This window comes from Scardinius erythrophthalmus (assembly GCF_964197995.2).
Source record: "Scardinius erythrophthalmus genome assembly, chromosome: 1".
Lineage (NCBI taxonomy): Eukaryota > Metazoa > Chordata > Actinopteri > Cypriniformes > Leuciscidae > Scardinius > Scardinius erythrophthalmus.
The window spans coordinates 75,478,469-75,497,453 of record NC_138221.1 but is presented as its reverse complement, the minus strand read 5'-3'; the positions used below and the strand labels follow the sequence as shown (position 1 = coordinate 75,497,453).

Genomic DNA, 18,985 nt, shown 5'->3' with positions numbered 1-18,985 from the left:
TTGTACTTCTGATGAAGCACTGTTAAACTACGCCTCAAAACGTATAAATAAAATGCTTTCTTAAAAAGGCAAAAGAACGCAGCATGTTTCCTTAATATGAGTATTAAAAACCAGCAGACTGATGAAAATGCGGGACATTTACTCAATATGCGACGTGCGGTGCAACGCAAAGCGGGACGGGTGGTCGCCCTAGGTACAACTCTAAAGAGTTTGAGAACCGCTGGGACTGGGTTTAGGAATAGAACAAAATAAACACCAAAGCACAATACACACACCATTGGCCTAATATTCAGAAGTCACTTACAAAGTCAGGTTAAAGACACAAACAAAGAGGGATTCAAACAAATAGCATATCAATAACAATGTAGAATTTACAGACTGTGAGATGAAGAGTAATATTCAGATAAAAAATGTGTTTTTGAAGGAGAGAAGGGTGTCCAAATCACTTTCACACTCCTTTCGGTATGTTTTTTTTTTTATATTTTGTCCACTTGGACATCTTTTTAACTTGTATATTTCCCACGGTTGTGTTGCAGGTCTGCGTTTGATTGGTTGTTGTCTCCCCTCTTTCCATTCTTCCACAGCTTTACACGCCCATTCCCCTTTTCCCAACCCTGAGGTGTGAACGACCAGGCTAAAACACAGGGTATCGTGACACTGTACACTGTTCAAGTTAAAGGAGAAACTCCATCAGGTATAATGGACAGGCCCAGTCAGCTCAGCTCTCCACTGGCCTAAAATATGTCTTGGGTAACATTTCTAAGGTAGAAAAAGTATGTTTTGAAAACATTGGAAATATGATTGTCAAATTATAGGTTGCTTTCAAACATAACATCCAGGTTCTTAACCCTCAGGGGTCTGAGGTAGTGGCCAAGAACATGACAAACAGTAAAATGATATTCACTTGTCTAATGCAACAGCTAATACTGTACCTGTTTAGTCAGAGCTGAGAAGGAAAATACTGACCATGCAGTCTTTGATATCATTCATATTCTGCTAATTTAGAGGTTTGGGGGAAATAGGTTATATCTAAATATCAAACATGTGATAAAGAGTTGAGTCAACTCAATCTATTTAAAGGAACATTTATAAGAAATTGTTTCATGAGCTAATAAGAAGTCACGTGAAAAATCCTGAATTTACTTCTCCTTAAGCTCAATAAATATTGGGTAGACTCCGCATCATGTAAGCATTTTCAACAAGACAAGATTCAACAAGAGTAACCAGGTAAGTCCATATTTCTCATTTCATTTGCTTTATTTTTTCTTGTTCTCCGAAAATAATAATAATAATACAAAAGAGAAACTATTTAACAAAAGAAAAGTATGGACAGCTTCAGCTTATCAATATATATTATACTACATTTTCATAAAACAATAAATGTATAAAGTTAAAAAATAATCATTTCATATACAGTGGATTATATATATACTTTTAGAAAAAGTTTTTTAACCTTTATTTATTTATTAGCTATATTTAAAATCAGATTCCACATTTTATCCGATGTTCAGATTGTCTCTAAATTATACAGGACTTTTTTTTTTTTTCTGGTTGACTAGTAATAATAAGTAAATATTTTTTTTTTTTCTGCTGAAAGAATGCACGAAGAAGAAAGCTAAAATATTAATTGTGATGAATGAATATTAAAATAACTGCCTCACTGTTTATTTTTGCTGTCTATAGATTGTAACACACGGCACATGAAACATGATGGAGGATGATGTAGAAATTGCCATTGTTGGCATTGGGTGCCATTTTCCTGGAGGTAGGCTAACATTATTATTCATTATTTGTTCATGCTATGATTTTGGCCTTAATAGTATTTACACTGTATGTTCTCCTGTATTTTAGGCGAGGGGCTTGAAAACTTCTGGCGAGTCCTCCTTCATGGAGAGAACTGTACAGTTCAGATCCCAGACGACAGGTTTAAGCTCTCTCAATGGTACGACCCAGACGAGAGTAAGGCCGGGAAGACGCACACGGCTAAAGCAGCGCTCATCGATGGGTACGTCTTCAGTTCATGTAGTCGGCTATTTTGGTTTGAATGTAAATATATTTTTTTTAATCAGGACTAGTATCCTCATAGTAAGTTTATATGATTCACACCAAACGTTTTCAACATGATGCCAAGAGAGTGAAGATGTTGGATGTAGAACATCTCAAACGGTGTTGCCATGGTGAGGGATTAACGTAGGTAACAGGAAGGGTCTCATATCTTCTCAACAATTATACATCTTTTATTATGATATAAAACAATACAAATATTAGAAATAATAACTTTTTTTTCAATTAAAGTATGTGTAAGTCAGTGTTAATTTTAAATTCTGATTTAGTTTTAGTCTTAGTCTTTCATTTGAATTTAATTTTAGTCAACGAAATACAATACGATTTTAATGATCTACAGTAGATATAAATCAAGTAAAATTCTGTTGACTAAAATCTTTTACAATAAAAGTTTAGTTAAATTGTAATTGTTAATTTTGATCATTTTGACGTGTAGCGCATCTAGCACGCTACAGTTCAAATGTGCTCATCTACCTCAAACGCAGGACTTCATTCTGACTTGATCTCCTCCCAAATCGTGCTTACCCAACATTTTCATCTAGTTTTTATTTGTTGATGAAAGTGTCAAAATATTCTCGTCATAGTTTTTGTCATTTAAAAAAATAACACTGGTGTAAGTAAAAAAAAGGCAGATTAGTGCTATCTGGTTGAATAAATAAAAAAAACGTCACACATATTATAACAGCATTTGCTAAGAACAATATTCAGGCATCATTACATTTATTTCGACATTATCAAATTCTAAAATCTGTCACAGTGTAGAATTGTATTTATTAATTTATTGAAATGTTGAATCTTCCGACTCAATTTACTGGTAAACACTCTGAGCATTTGATCTCTCTCTCTCTCTCTCTCTCTCTCTCTCTCTCTCTCTCTCTCTCTCTCTCTCTCTCTCTCTCTCTCTCTCTCTCTCTCTCTCTCTCTCTCTCTGTGTGTGTGTGTGTGTGTGTGAGCAGGGATGGGCAGTATTTCAGATACATGTATTTAAAAGTATTTGAAATACAAAATACTATTTTGTAAAATAGTACAAAATATTTGTAGATTTTTTTTTCTAAAAAAATCAAATGTAATTTGTATTTAAATACATTTAAGATGAGTATTTTTGTATTTTCAAAATACATACAATACTTTCTGCCAGTCGAAAAACCTGTTTTGCCTGTTTATCAGGGTTCTGATCTCGTGCATTAACTAGTTCAGAGTCAGCCTCTGCCCCCAGTGTGGAAAAGTGTGAATCGATGGAACATTTACATAGATGGGCCTGTTTGTGGGGAAAGCAAAGTTATCCGTGCAGCTTTTAGTGGGCAGGAATTACTGGAATGTTGGAGTGGAAAAGAAGCACTGATGAATGATACACCACAAACATCTTCACGTTTTAGTTTTATTGTACATAAAAAATAAAGGGATAGTTTAGGGGTAGGACACTATTAATTTAATAGTGTCAAATGAATCTAAATTAATTCTAATAAATTTTAGATACACTTTCTAATTTTAATAAACGTATAGAAACAAATAAACTTTACATAAAATAAACATAAAATTACTTAAAAAGCATTGGACTACCTGCAGCAAAAAAAAAAAAAAAAAAAAAAAAAACTCAAAAGAGTTTGAAATTCGGTTTTTGCTGTGGAATCAAATTGACATTGAGAATTGTAAAACTATGATGTATATTGTTACTGAGATTTTGGTCATATCGCGCCACTTCATATTCTTTGCTAGATAGCAGAAAATTATCCAACAGTTTTACATACAGTATTAATTTTTTTACTACATTGTAACCTGATCAGAAATAAATAAATGGCTGCTATTTTGCATAAGTTTATCTGTAAAGTATTTTGTGTTTTTATTTTAAATACATTTCCATGTATTTATGCCCACATCTGTGTGTGAGTCTGTGTGTGTTACACCCGTGATGATTAACAGTTTAATAATATCAGAGAGAAATATTTTTTAGAGAATTCACCCATTTCTTAAGCCGTTCCTGAAAAACCTAAGAAAGTTTGCAGGAACATTAGACCTGTGTAAAACGTATTGTATGTAGTGCTTGGGTGTAACTGAGGGGCTCTATAGCGCCACCAAATGCAGACTGTGGTCGGGATGTAGTTTTTTCCGATATGCACACTCAGTGTGGTCAAGATCACTTGGTTTTATCTGACTCCACCCAACAGAAAGTCAACCATGTTGGATGGAATGTGCGATTTTTTTTTTTTTACATTTTCACACAGTTTTGAGGGACTTACCATATGGCGCTATTTTAATGGCATTATTGTAACGCAAGAGCACTTCCATGAAGTGTTTGAGCACAAATCTATCCCCTCGCACACGGATTGCTCCCGCTCAAAACTGGACACACTCTCCAGTACACAGTGCTCTCTTACGAACCGCCTCTCCTCTGGCTCAGATGCTCAAACTGTGTCCTGTGCACTCACGAATCTTCCCATGTTCTTTCACTAGACACTCATTATCTTCGCTTCTGGATTAAACATTGTCAAAAGTTATCAACTAATCAGAATAGACTTTCAACTTCTGGAATTTTTGCGAAAATCAAAGACAGATCTATAATTTCTTTACAATTAAATAATCTTTAATAATATTAATCAAACATATCTTGAAAATAGCTCGGAATGAGGTGCTTGGATGATTTGTTTGGAAGTAAAATAATGCCAAATGTTTTTGAAACAAAAAAGCCTGTTGAATTGCACTACTTGAAATATATATTAACCCTGCTTGCATTTTAATGCATTATATTTTCAGGGCTTGCAATTTAATGGGCTGAAATTCAACATGGTTGTATGTTTAAGCTGTGAATATTTCAATTCAAAACATTTCACACACGTTTTCATTATTAAAAAATCAATAATCCATATTCACCTTTCAGACTGCACTTCCAAAATATGCATTATGTTTAAAAATACAACCTATAATATTTGACAGGCAATTTTCGGTCCATTTTATTTCGCTTCCACAAATTCAGTGGTTCAAATTCGACAGAAAATTCAACATTTGCCGATCTACTGAAACTGAACAGGCAGACCAGGCTGCTCCTTGAACAGAGGGCGACTGAAGCGCGTACTTGTTGCACGTTAATGTTTTTTGCTTTTTCTGAAACGCACAGAGAGAAAAAAAATGTTTGTAACCGCGCGCACACCTATTTATTTTTACTTTGATTTGTCATCGCATTCGTTTCTTTGCTAGATCTTCTCATGTCTGCTCATGCTAGTTAACATTAGTCCACTCCCATGTATTTAATATGTTTTTTTTTCTCACAAACGTATAACTTTTGGAAGAGCAATTTGATTACCATATGCAGTTTTAATAAAGTTGATTTAACTAACCTTCTATGTCATTTTAACTCTTCAAAGTGTACACTTGCAGGTGTTGATTATAATTAATTTAATTTGCTGTTAGGCCGATAAATAATAATAAGGATAAACAATATTTTAAAAAGTATATAATTATCTAAATTAAAAATTAACCACAAAACATAACGTGCTAAATGGGGGATATCTATATCTAGCATAAAAAAAAACCAGAACGCTGTCTCTCAGTTGCTGAATGTCGCGCTACAACGTTGCTACAGCCCTGTCGCGTCTTACAATTCTACGTTGTTTCAATGTTGCGACGTTGCCATAGCAGAAATGCAACGTTCCACAGACGTTGCCACAACTTAAATGTGTTTGCTGGGTCTCTCTCTCTCTCTCTCTCTCTCTCTATATATATATATATATATTACTAGAGTTGGTACTCAACCAGAATAATACTTTTAATACTTTGAAAAGTGTCCGTTTATTCTCTCTATTACGTAATCTGGTAGCAGACAAATTCAAGTGAAACATTTTATTTAAACGACAATACTGAAATTACAGTACAAATTTAGAACTGAAACAAATATAGGCTTCTATTATTGCATCAAATTTAAGTAAAGTAGGCTAAACGTTAACATTGTGTGCCCAGTTTTTCTACAAAGGCTCGGCATCTCAGGTTATGCATATATTAGGCATTATACTTTGTGTTATTCCAATTTGTTAGTATATGTATGAACTGAAACAACAGTGAAATAAATTAAACAAAATTTATTCACAGAATTTCTTCGCTGTATTCTTGCTTTTTGCTCGCTGGTTTCTCTCTAGAGCTCCCCCTACAGCTTCGGAATAGATATCTGACAACAACACTGTCGAAAAACTCGTTGGCGACTCTCAGACACCAGAGGCTATAGATCAACGACATCAAAGCAGACGGGACATTCTTTAAAACGTCGTCTTCATTCGGGTTCGAACAGCGAGAGGGAGCGCAATAATGACAGTATTTTAGCAGATTTTTTTTGCCGTAAAGCAATTCGTAACATCTCGAGACCTGATATCACGCGATACTTCCTGACGCTGAGGTCGGCGGCTTTTCGGCTCACAGGCGCTCGGGGGGTGCGAGACGACCACCATTCAACCCGAAAAAAAGTCATATAACCATTTCAATGACTCCGAAGCTGTTCGGTTGAGGTAGTTCACCTTTAATTTAAACATTGTCAGGACTTGCTAATCAATGTTAGTAGGTAACAGTTGTAAGAATTAAATAGGCTTACAGTTGGTTGTTATGGTTAACATAATTTTTTATATTATTTTATTTTTGAATAAATAATGAAAACATTTCAACATAAAACATTGTAATAGAAAAATTTTAGGCTACATCAAAAAGGCGTTGCATGAGTGTAAGATGTTAAGCTTTCAGACGATATTCTGTGGTCAACGCTCGATATTAAATGTTTCAGGATAGAAACACATCATACATCTAATAGAACTCTATATGTCACGTGTCAACAATGACGAAAAAAACAACTAACAAATTATTTAGCCATTGTTGCTTAAAAGAAACGGGAATGCCTTGTTGAATTCACCGTACAATAAAACGAGTTTGATCGCGAATTATAGAGCTCTGTGTCTGCTGATCACTCGCATTCGTTTAGTTGGCATGAACGCGTTTCGTCAACAGTTCATGTTTAGATAAGGTCAGATTGTTGATAATCACACACACTGCTCAAACATTGTAAAACTATACAAAAACAGTTGAAACCACTGGATTGAACACTCCAAATTAAAAATAATATATGAAATCCTTTAAACACATAAGGATTTAAATAATAAGATATAGGGCCTATTTGGACACATCGAGAGATTTATCCTGAAAGGAACTTTGCCTGCTCTTTAAGATAAAATCTGTATCATCAACACTTTGTTTTTATTGTGAGTATACACAAAAATAATACACATTTAACAGAATCGATTGATGTATGAAACTTGTTTGTAATATCAAAGTCAACAGAGCAAAATGAATTTCTTTTTAACTGATAAGAAAAAAAGCGAGCTGGTATCGCCGGCGATACCGCCGACCCCAGGGGGTTAAGATAAATCTGTATCATCAGGCTGGCTATCCGACACTCTCCGCATGAAAGAGGGGCGATAAACACCTTTATTGTCTCGCACCCCCACGATAAAGCCACTGAACTGCCCCTGCAAACCCGCCACAGGCTCTCTGAGAGGAGAGGAGTGTCTGAGACAAAGAGAAGTCGCTATTAAACGATTATTATAATTTCATATAAATATAAAACCAGTCCTAATTGAAAGATACCAAGTTGACAAAAAGATTGAATCCAATATTGGGTGATAATATGCACAATGCGATATTTATAAGCAATTTTTTGTATGCTGGTCATTTTTGACCAGGAACACCTCAAGTGACTGTGCCATTTTGTACAAAATAAAAGCATTTTAAAAAAAAAAACACCCTAATTAAACATTAAAGCACATTTGTGTGATAAACAGAGCAATTTTTCTTCATATTGTATTTAATATTGTGAAAATTATTCATATAAATAAAGCTTTTTTTATTCAAATTAGATGCCTACTCTCAGATAAATGAGGCCTGCGATTAATCAGATGCAAATAGATATATAAAACCAGTCCTAATTGAAAGAGAACAAGTTGACAAAAAGATTTTTGGTGATAATATAGCATGATGAGATATTTATAAGCCATTTTTTGTAGGCCGGGAACACAAGAAGTGTAACAAGGTGACAAAACCCCTCCTAAAAAAGTACGAAAATTTTCAAAAAACATTTGAGAAGTAGTTATACCCTTTGTGAACAAAGTCACTAAGCTTCAGTCCAATGGGATAACATTAACTTAGCCTGGCTAACGTCATTTGAGACTTGATCTGGGAACCACGTGTTCATTTTCTCGTATTTGAGGCGTGGTTTACGAATTTCCCAGAACCGTTTATTGGGCGCTATGAATGTCTATCAAATATGCCTATATGTAGCTCATAGCCAATCGCTTCAATTATACCAGATGACGTATGTAGAGTGACAGAAATTCGACGAGGAAAAAGACGATGGGTCAAAGATTTATTTGTACACGATGGCGTTTAGCGAATATTACCGTTTGTGCAAGATAAACATGAGGGTAGAAGGTAACGTTGAGTCTGATGCCATGTTGGATCCATAGATATAAACAAACTGCTTTGGTGTCGTCATCGTCTTGCTGCTCCCTCCCCGTTCTGTGATTGGTTCCCTTTTTTCAGGGGAAAATCTGGTCCATGGTTAACATTAACTAGTATTTTCGGGAAAAATTAAATCTTCTCCGGGTCAAAATGATCTGAACACAGCCTGAGGGTTAATAATAAAATTATTACTTTATAACATGCAGTTTCAACTCCACCAAATCTTTGTTTGTTTCATTGTTATACAGTAAATGTCAATAGCTCTTGTTTTGATTTTTCATGTTTGTTGTAGGCTTATTTGGAAATTACCATAGATGTAGTATTTCATCCTTACTGTTAATTGACACCAGCCACACTTACGTTTCAAATTGCGGCAATTGCTGCTGTTTTGCAAAATGTCCCTTTGCGGCGGTCATTTCGTGAATGACTTTGAAATGAGAAATAATTTTTGCCGCGGTGACTTTTGCCCCAGCGGCTAGTGTGGCGGTTAATAGGCATTCTGGTTGACTACCTACTGTATATATATAATTCATTAATTCACACTACTTTATCTGTGTCTGATTCAAAGCGGGCAGATTGTTTGATCTGACAAAAGCAGTAACTGACTAAAATAACTGTCAGTTTTACCCTTCCAGTCAAATATTGCACTGAAAACATAAATAACAGCTTTAAAGGAGTTGTATGTAAATTTATGACTGTCCTAAAGCACAAAAATACAATAATATGGTTGAAGATATTCATAAAAACATTGTAAGTGCACATACTTTAACACTTTGCACCGTGCAGTTCCTTGCCTCCGTGTTGTGCATAAAAATGCATTAAAATTAAACTTCCGACACCCATGCTTTCATGCTATTTTTATAGGGTAAGGGATAGGGTTGTTGTTAGGGTTAATGTGGGTTTATCCCATACAGTGAAAGTGCACTAACTTTCAAAGTATCATCATGTTCCGCTGAAGAAAATAATTCATACAGGTTTGGAATAACATCACGTGAGGATGAGGGATGATGGAATTGTTCTTTTTGGGTGAACTCTCTCTGTAGGATCTGAACTCCAAAAGCAATAACCCCATCATCATTTACCTTTTATTCTCTGTAGCTTGAATGAGTTTGACTACAAGTTCTTCGGCATCACTAATGCTGAAACAATCACCATGGACCCTCAGCACAAACTTTTGTTGCAGTGCACCTACAGGGCCCTAGAGGATGCTGGGATACCAATGGAAAAGGCCAGTGGAACACGCACAGGAGTATTTTTGGGTAATATATGAGCTAATATAAGATACATTAAAAAAAGTTTCTTTTGGTGTCTTTAAGCAAGTAAAAAAGTATATGGACTAACTGCATGGGAAGTACCTTCGGAGCAACCTCTGGTTAAGATTCATTGCTAAATAGCACATACATTTTCTCAGTTTTTCCCGCTATTCAAAAGAGGGATCTAACTTGTCCTGACCTCAATATGTGCACTTGTGCTTTAACTCATTTGTGTCACAGCACAAACAGCACACAAGGTGTCCACAGCTAAGGGCTGGTGACATAAATGTTGCTTGTCCGAGCCCTGCAACTGTTGTTGCTTTGAGCAAGGCACTTAACCTTAGGTTGCCTTGTAATAAGAATACAGTAATTGACTATGGACAAAAGCATATCGCCAGCTAACATGTCTAACATGTTTTTTGTTTGCTTGTTTTTCAGGACTCATGAACAGAGACTTTGAGCTGGCAAATGTGAGGAATAATACGAAATACATAGACCACACCAATGGCACTGGCTCTGCAATGAGCCTAGCTGCCAACCGCATCTCATACATCTTCAACTTCACTGGTCCTTCACTGACCATTGACTGTGCCTGCTCCTCATCCCTCGTCGCCCTCCACTTAGCTTGTCAAGCCATAAAACAAGGTAGTCTTCAAAAATATATGTATGTAAACCATGTGGATGAATTGATTTGCACATTTTAAGAATCCAGATACTGTATATTGTATGTGTACTAATATACAGTACTGCACAAATGACATTATATGCTTCATGTTTTAAGTATGTTTTGCCTTTGAATTAATCAAACAAATGATTAGCCATTAGGCTCCCCTATCCCCCTAAGTTGTGTGGTTATCTGTATTCAACAGGAGACTGTGACATGGCCTTGTGTGGCGGTGTGACCTGTATATTGGAGCCGACCGTTTTTGTGACTCTCTCCAAGGCAAAAATGATCTCCTCTGATGGAACGAGTAAACCTTTCAGCAGCAAAGCAGATGGATATGGCAGAGGCGAAGGATGCGGGGTCGTTTTATTAAAGCCTCTGAAAAAAGTAAATAAAAAGATTGTCTCATATAAACACAACACAATGACAGCAATGTACCTAATGATAAACTACTACAAGAAACACCCATATGTTGTCTGTATTTTGACAGGCTTTTGAAGACCATGATCATATTTGGGGTATCATCAGCAAAACTGCAGTAAATCAAGATGGCCACACCGTTAGTCCAATCACCAAACCATCCATGGTACAGCAGGAGGAGCTGCTTAGAAAAATCTACTCAACAGAGACTGACCTGACTAGTGTCCAGTACATTGAGGCTCATGGGACTGGGACTCCAATTGGAGATCCAATAGAGGCAGGTAGCATCTCAAAAGTCATTGCCAAAGCAAGACCTCAAAAGTCAGGGCCACTCATCATTGGTTCTGTTAAAGGCAATATTGGACACACAGAATCTGCCGCAGGTGTTGCAGGGCTCATAAAGGTTGTTTTGATGATGCATCATGAAACCATAGTGCCATCATTGTTCTACTCATTGGAAAACTCCAGCATAGACACTGAATCTCTCAATATCAAAATCCCAACCACAGCAGAAAAATGGATAAGTGACCGCAGATCAGGGAGGTGTGCAGGAATCAATAACTTTGGGTTTGGTGGAACAAATGCACATGCAATTGTCAGACAATATGTGCAGTCAGAAAAGCCAAAAGCTCAGCTGAGAAGCAAATCCCATCAGTATTTTGTGGTCTCTGCAGCCTCCGAAAAATCCACAAAAAATATAATTAAAGATATGGCAGAACAGATCAGCAAAGGGAAAATATCAGATCTACAGTCTTTACTGTACACATCCGCATGTAGAAGAGGTCACTTGAAACACAAATACAGAAAAGTATTTCAAATATCAACATTGGAAGACCTGAAAGAGAAACTTACTGCTTCTGTGGAGAAAAAGATTGTACCGTCAAAGACAGACCCCAAGCTAGTTTTTGTGTTTTGCGGCAATGGTGTTACCTATCAGGGTATGTGCAAGCAGCTCCTAAAACAAGAGCCAGTTTTCAGAGAGGAAATTGTGAAGATTGAAACTCTGTTGCAAAGCTATAGAAGTTTGAATCTGATACAGATGCTGGAAAGTGAATCTGAGAAAAGTACAGAGCCGTCTGATCCAAAGATTGTCCAGCCTCTTCTGTTCGCTATTCAGGTTGCTGTTGTCAAACTCCTGAAACACTGGGGCATCAGTCCTGATGCTGTTTTGGGGCACTCTATTGGAGAAGTTGCTGCAGCTCATTGTTCTGGTTTGCTGTCACTTGAAGATGCAGTGAAAGTCATCCACTATCGCAGTTCTCTACAAAGCACTGTGACAGGAGGGAAGATGATGGTAGTCAGTAATATGGCTGTTTCTGAAGTCTTGAAAATTATTCCATCTTATTCAGGGAGGGTTTGTCTGGCTGCTTATAACAGCCCTCAGTCTTGCACCCTCTCAGGAGATGCAGATGACATTGACAGGCTGCAACAGAATTTGAGCAACTCAGCCAGAGGAAAAGATTTGTTCCTTCGCATTTTAGATGTACCTGCAGCATACCACAGTCACAAGATGGATCCCATTTTATCCAAAGTGGAACAGAGTATAGGCTCATTGCAGGCACATAATTTGGAGACAGAATTTTTCTCAACAGTGACAGGTGTTAGTTTGTGTTCCTCAGATTTTATTACTGGTGAATATTGGGCAAAGAATATCAGAGAGCCAGTTGAATTTGAACAAGCTGTAAGGTCTGCAGCTAAAAACAATAGGAGTGTGATATTTGTTGAAATTGGTCCAAGAAGATCTTTGCAGAGGTACATCACTGAGACTCTGGGAAATGACTGCACTGTGATGCCCTCAGTGCAGCCTGATAAAGATCATGAGACCATGCTTGCTGTTGTTTCCAGACTGTTTGAGCTTGGGATCAAAGTGGACTGGGAAGTGTTCTACAAAGGTTTTGAGGCTGAACCAGTTCCCTACCCACGATACCAGTTTGATGATGTGAAGAGAGATGTCTTCCCTTCATATATGCAGTTGATCAGTCCCACTGGCAACCATCCAGTAGTTACACAAATGGGTACAGACAGTTCAGTGTTCAGCTGTGATTTATCTTCTGAATCAGTGGCCTTCCTGCAGCACCACAAGCACAGTGGGGTTGCCATCATTCCCGGGGCATTTTATGTAGAGTTGGGTTTAGCAACTTACATGGTATATGCAAAGCCTAAAGTCCTACTAAGTTCTCTGCAGCTCAGCATAACATTCCAGAGTCCATTCGTTTTCACCCAGAATGCCCCAGATATAAAAGTTCAGCTGCAACAGTCTGACCATGTGGCTGATAACACATGCAACTTCAAAATACACTCTACTTCTGCAGTCTATGCGTTTGGCACAGTAGAAGCAAAACCAGGTAGAAGTCCTGAAGAACAGTTCATTTCATTAGACTGTATTTTCAAAAGATGCACATCCCACATGACTAATGAAGAACTCTACAATCATCTAAGTCAAGCAGGATTTGAGTATGAATCTGTCTTCAGAAATAATGCAGATGTTTATTGTGGGGAAAAATACAGCGAGGCTATATCTATTGTGAAGATCCCAAAGGAATTACTGCCTCAATTACATGACTATCACCTTCACCCTGTGGTCTTGGATTACGTTATGCAACTTGTTCTTGCAACTATAGGGGGTGTATCAACAAGACCTCAATTTCCTGCACAAATAGAAAGCCTGACTGTTTTTGAACCATTGCAAGAGGAGATGGTTGTTTATCTGAGAGCAGTACATGTGGGAGAAGATGATTTTGACATTTGTGGCTGCTTAGCCAATAAACAGGGTAGGGTGTTGGTTGAACTGAGGCATGTGAAGATCAGAATGCTAGGAAGTCGTTCCCATGTAGTCGAGGAGTACTTCTACCATAACAATTTCAGTATCATCTCTGAAGTTGCCACATTTGATACACCAATTAAGGCACTGGTCTTTTCTGACCAGGTAGGAGTTTCTGAAGCTTTGCAACAGTACTTGGACCCAACATCTAGATATGTGTCTTCTTCATACAGTAACACACTGTTAGAAGATGGAGTTGAACTTCTTTTGTCAAAACTGAACATTTCAAATGTAAAGAAAAACTTCCAGGAAATTTTGTTCATGTGGGGTGATGCAGACCTATCCTCTCTTGAATCAGAGCAGGTCTTGGACAGTGTGGCAGGGTGTTGTGAGATTTTCCGAAAGCTTGTCACATATCTCAGGGCACTTCATTTCCCAGGCGATATCAGAGTAATAACCTATAGGTGCTCTGAGAGCTTAGTGGACTACATCAATCCTGGGTTTGTTCTGTCAGGCATGACAAGAGCATGTGTAGCTGAGCTGCCAGAACTTTCCTTTCAGCTGATTGACATGGGCTCTGATACTTTTGAAGACATCAAAGCTCTGGTTCAGGTCCTCAGATCATACCCCTGTAACAAATATCCAGAGCTAGTAGTGAAGGAGGGCAAAATTCTCAAGCCTGAAATCAACCACACACCTTTGCCAACCATGGCAATCTCTTCAAGAAACGTCCACATGTTGCAAAATGAAGACTTCATTTTGCAAACATCTGACCCATATATAATGGCAAATCTCTCAGCAACAAATATGGATAATCATACTGAACTGAATCAAGGAAAACACATTGAGCTTCACCTCAGTAAAATCTGTGTTCATTCATCAGATTGCTTTCCAGTCAGCATTTCTGACCTGAAGTATGGCCAGACATTGTATTGGAACAAGCACACAACTGAAAACCATAAGCTCTTGGCCCTTGACTTCAGTGGCACTGTCACAGCTGTGGGTAAAGATGTCAGAGAATTTAAAGTCGGTGATCATGTTGTGTCTTGTTACCCTGTGGCTGCCACATCTAAAGTAGTTCTCCCAGCAGCTGTTTGCTGCAAAGCAGAAATGCTTTCATTCCTGAATGACGTGCCTTGTGTCTCTTATATGGTACTGGCTTGGGAGATCCTGCATGAGTCTTTACCCAAAGCTAAAGAGAAATGGAAATTGGGAATTTTCTCCACTGTTCCTGACTCAGCTTTGATGAATGTGCTAATTACTATTGCGAACAGATCAGGTTGGAATGTCAGAGTGAGCTCACAGGCTGATCAGCTGTCTTGTGATTTTAGTGAGGTTGTGGGAGCTATTCTTCTACCTCCTTGTAATGTAGAAATCGCTGAAATAGCTAGTAGTGTTAGTGGCATCAAAGACATTGTTCTTGTCTATGACTACCAGACAGAATTTCCATTCAATACTACAACATTCCGAGGTACAAATGAGGAAGTCCGCTTTCATGCCCTCCTCATGTCCCAGATAATGCAAAAAGGGTCTCTGCAAATGCAAATGCAACACATCTACAGTTGGCTGAACTCCATGCACTTGGACAGAAAGTCCTTATATTTGGATGCAAAAGCTAATCAAAGAGTGAAATCTCAAGACACTGATCTTCTTTCTGTAAAAGAATCTGAATCATACTTCAGATGCCAGATCATACCCATTATCATCCTGAACAGTGAAGACAAGCACCAGCTGTCTGACATTCCAGTAATGGCCAAACAGAGTCTATTCAAGAAAAATGCTGTCTATATTGTCACAGGTGGTTTAACAGGGTTGGGCTTTGAGACTGTAAAGTTCATTGCTCAGAAAGGAGGAGGGAACATTGTCATTCTGTCTAGAAGTAATCCAAACCCTCAGATGCAACAAGAGATAAGTCAGGTCAGTAGTGATTGGGACTCTGTCATTAAGTCTCTGCCATGTGATGTTTCTGTATCTGAGCAAGTGGACCAGACAATTGTTAACATTGGAAAACTATTTCCATCCTGTCCCATCAAAGGGGTGTTTCACAGTGTGGTTGTCCTGCATGATGGGCTGATTGAACGTCTTCACAAATCTCTTTATGAGAAAGTCATGAGGCCAAAAGTAAACGGAGTGATTAACCTTCACCGTGCTACCATACAGTGCAATCTGGATTACTTTGTGTGCTATTCCTCTGTCTCAGCCTTCATTGGGAATGCCTCACAAACTAATTATGCTGCGGCTAATACATTCATGGACACTTTCTGTCAGTATCGCAGAAACATTGGGCTTTCTGGACAGGCCATTAATTGGGGGGCTTTGAATCTAGGTCTTTTGTTGAACAAAGTCCATATCCATAGATTTCTGGAGGCAAGGGGAATCATTCTTTTGGAGATTCCAGAAATCCATGAAAGTCTTGAGCAGTGCCTCTTGATCAACAAACCTCAACAGGTTGTATGCAGATTCAATTTAAAAAACAACTGGAATAACATTCTCAGTCAGAACAAATCACTGAAGGTACGCTTGTTCAAAATAGGAGAGGAAGCCATCATTAAAGCTGGAGTGAACATTTCTAGACCTGAACAACCCATGACATCATCCTCACCACGTGATCATCTGAGGTTCATGATTAGTGAAACGACTGGTGTTGAGATTAATGAGCTGAATGATGATGTTCATCTTTTTGATTTAGGCATTGACTCAATGTTAGCCATGACTCTGCAGAATCGTATCTTCAATGATAGAGGTGTGAATGTCCCTCTAGTGACTCTTCTGGATCCAAATAGCACACTGGCAACTCTCACTAAAATCCTGGAGAACTGAGTGAAGATGAGGGCAATTCCACATACTTATAATGGTGATTTGTATTTCTCCACAGCAGTCTTTTTGAAGCCTCAAAACAAATAATATTGTTTTAGGAAATTCATGAACTTTTGAAGTGAAATGGGTGGATAGCATGTTTTGTACTACAGTACTTGATTAAACAACCCACCTTTCTGAATAAGGTATTTAGCAGATTTTCCAATATTACAACTACATTTCACCAAACTCTGTTGTTTCTTGGTGGCATATTTCAGGATACCTGCATCCTCTGTATTAACAGTAGGCCTACATATCATTATGATAAATTAGGTTATGCAAAAAATTCTGACTGTGGACTTAACATTGTTCATCTTTGTTTTACACTATAAAAATTGATAACCTGAAATTATGTTTTATGTACTGTTTTGTTCATCAGGTCACACTAGGTATAAATGAGAAACAAACTTCTTCTAGAGAGCTTTCTGTGTCTATTTTACTGTACTTGAAACCTAACCTGTTTGTGTGGCACACACTGACATGCTTATTCTTTTTTCAGCATATTGAGACAATCTATTCTATTCAAAAACAATCTATTCTGACTAAAGAAATCATGATGAAGGCATTTTTAAGTTTGATCTGAGGTAACAACAAAGACTAAATGAAGTTGTATGAAAATAATTTTAAATGAATGAAGATATCTAATAGTATCAGTAAGAGTTGTTTTATTTCCAAAATGCATTATTGTTTGTATTCTGAACAATGTTTAAAATATTAATAATGGTATGCTTGTACTTCCTGCATAGTTTTAGGCTTTCTGGGGTAATTAGTAGCATCATGTTCATATTTTACAAAGAAAATGTTTAAATAAAATGAGATGTCGATATGGTATGATCATTTATCAGTAAAACTACAATGAAAGCAGTAAGGAATGTCATAGAAATTTTCCCATTTCAACTGTGCAAGATATATTTGAGGAAGATGTGGTATGATAAAATAAAGAACAGTGAAGTATATGTATCCAACAACCCTGTTACTCAAATCTCTGCAAAATAAAGAAACGTAATGAAAAAAGTCGGTAAGACTTTTGTTGTAAAGTTTTTCTTTCTTCAAAGCAGACCAGGAGACGTTGGGGATCACGTTCAAACAGAAGTATTCTTTATTGAACGCGGCTGCGGTTTCGTCCAACAAAATCTAAAGTATATAAATTTACATGGTGTCTTATAGGCATTTTAGGAGGAGGGACTTTTGAAGGTGGAAGGTGGAAGGTTGTAAATGAGTATACAGGTTAAGGAAACTGGCCAGGAACTCCGGTTTGAAAGGCTATCCAAGAGTCATTAAAGACAAAGGTGAAAGTCTCCCCTACAGCTACAATGTCTGGGCTCCGAAAGGTGAGAATCTCAGTGATCTGACTCATTTAAAGGTCCCATGACATGCTACTTTTTGTAGGCTTTAATATAGGCCTTAGTGGTCCCTAGTACTGTATCTGAAATCTCTTTCTAAAAATTCAGTCTCAGTGCAGAATTATAGCCACTATAAGCCAGTCCCAGAATGAGCTTCCTTCAGACGGGCCGTTTCGGTGTCTGTAGCTTTAAATGTTAATGAGGAGGAGAAAGGCGGCGTAAGGTGGAGGGTGGAGGGTGGGTGTGGCCTTGACCATCTGCGGCAACGGTAGACCATGCATGTTTACATTGGATATATTGCAATGGCACGGAGACACGCAATCGTTCAAGCATTTCAGTTTGACCCAGAATCTGATCCAGATGGAGAAGCAACGGATGAAGAAGTTGCAACTCAGCAGCTCCAGCAGGACGTTTCCGAATGGTTAGTTTAAAATGTTATGTCTGGATACGGTACTTTTTTCGGATGGTTTAGTTATTATCATGTAGCTAACGTTAACCTAACAGCCTTTTCACGGGAGATCTGTAACATCTGTAATTTATCTTATTACAATTACATCAAGCTCTGCGATCTTGAAATGCGGATATCGCGCACGCCGTATAACCAACAGGAAAACGCTATCCAAATAACAAAGAAGTGTACAACACTCGCGTTACAGTGTGTGTATTCACACACATACTTGATGCTGTCTACCTTTACATTAGCGCAAGTAACTGCATAGCTAATGTTACAGCCACATTCTACGTGTAACAAGCTAGGTAACCATAAACAGTAAAGCAACAACTTGTATCATTAGTTGACTTACTTGTCCGAGTTGTGTAACGTTAGCTGAGCCAAAGAGAGTTGGTACTGATCCAGACTTTAGTTTCAGACGTTCAGCAAGCCCAGCTCTGTATTAACCCTTCGGTGTTCATTTGTACATCCAATTATTGAGCAATTATTATGCTTCGCTCGCTCAAAAGCCATGATATCTCTCGTGAACAAACTAAAATCGCGCACGCGCGTTCCTACTTCCTAGCTCATTTTCTCATGGGCGGAAAATATTCTCTGGGCGGGCAAAGCAGAGACAGGGGAGGTAACATTCCTCCTTATAACGTCATAAGGAGGAGATTCAAGATCAGCGCGATTGAGCTTCCATTT

At 37.8% G+C, this 18,985-nt stretch overlaps 1 protein-coding gene across 1 annotated transcript; it reads left to right on the top strand.

Moving 5' to 3' along the window:
• Positions 1–1,707: 1,707 nt before the first annotated feature.
• On the top strand, positions 1,708–16,468 carry LOC308687230 (mycocerosic acid synthase-like polyketide synthase; the record flags this gene model as incomplete). The annotated part of the gene is made up of 6 exons (XM_081359593.1): positions 1,708–1,765; positions 1,852–2,005; positions 9,649–9,809; positions 10,242–10,448; positions 10,673–10,854; positions 10,958–16,468. The coding sequence occupies 6 exons, from the start codon at positions 1,708–1,710 to the stop codon at positions 16,466–16,468; spliced, it is 6,273 nt and encodes a 2,090-aa protein (XP_081215719.1).
• Between the last annotated feature and the right edge of the window lie 2,517 nt (positions 16,469–18,985).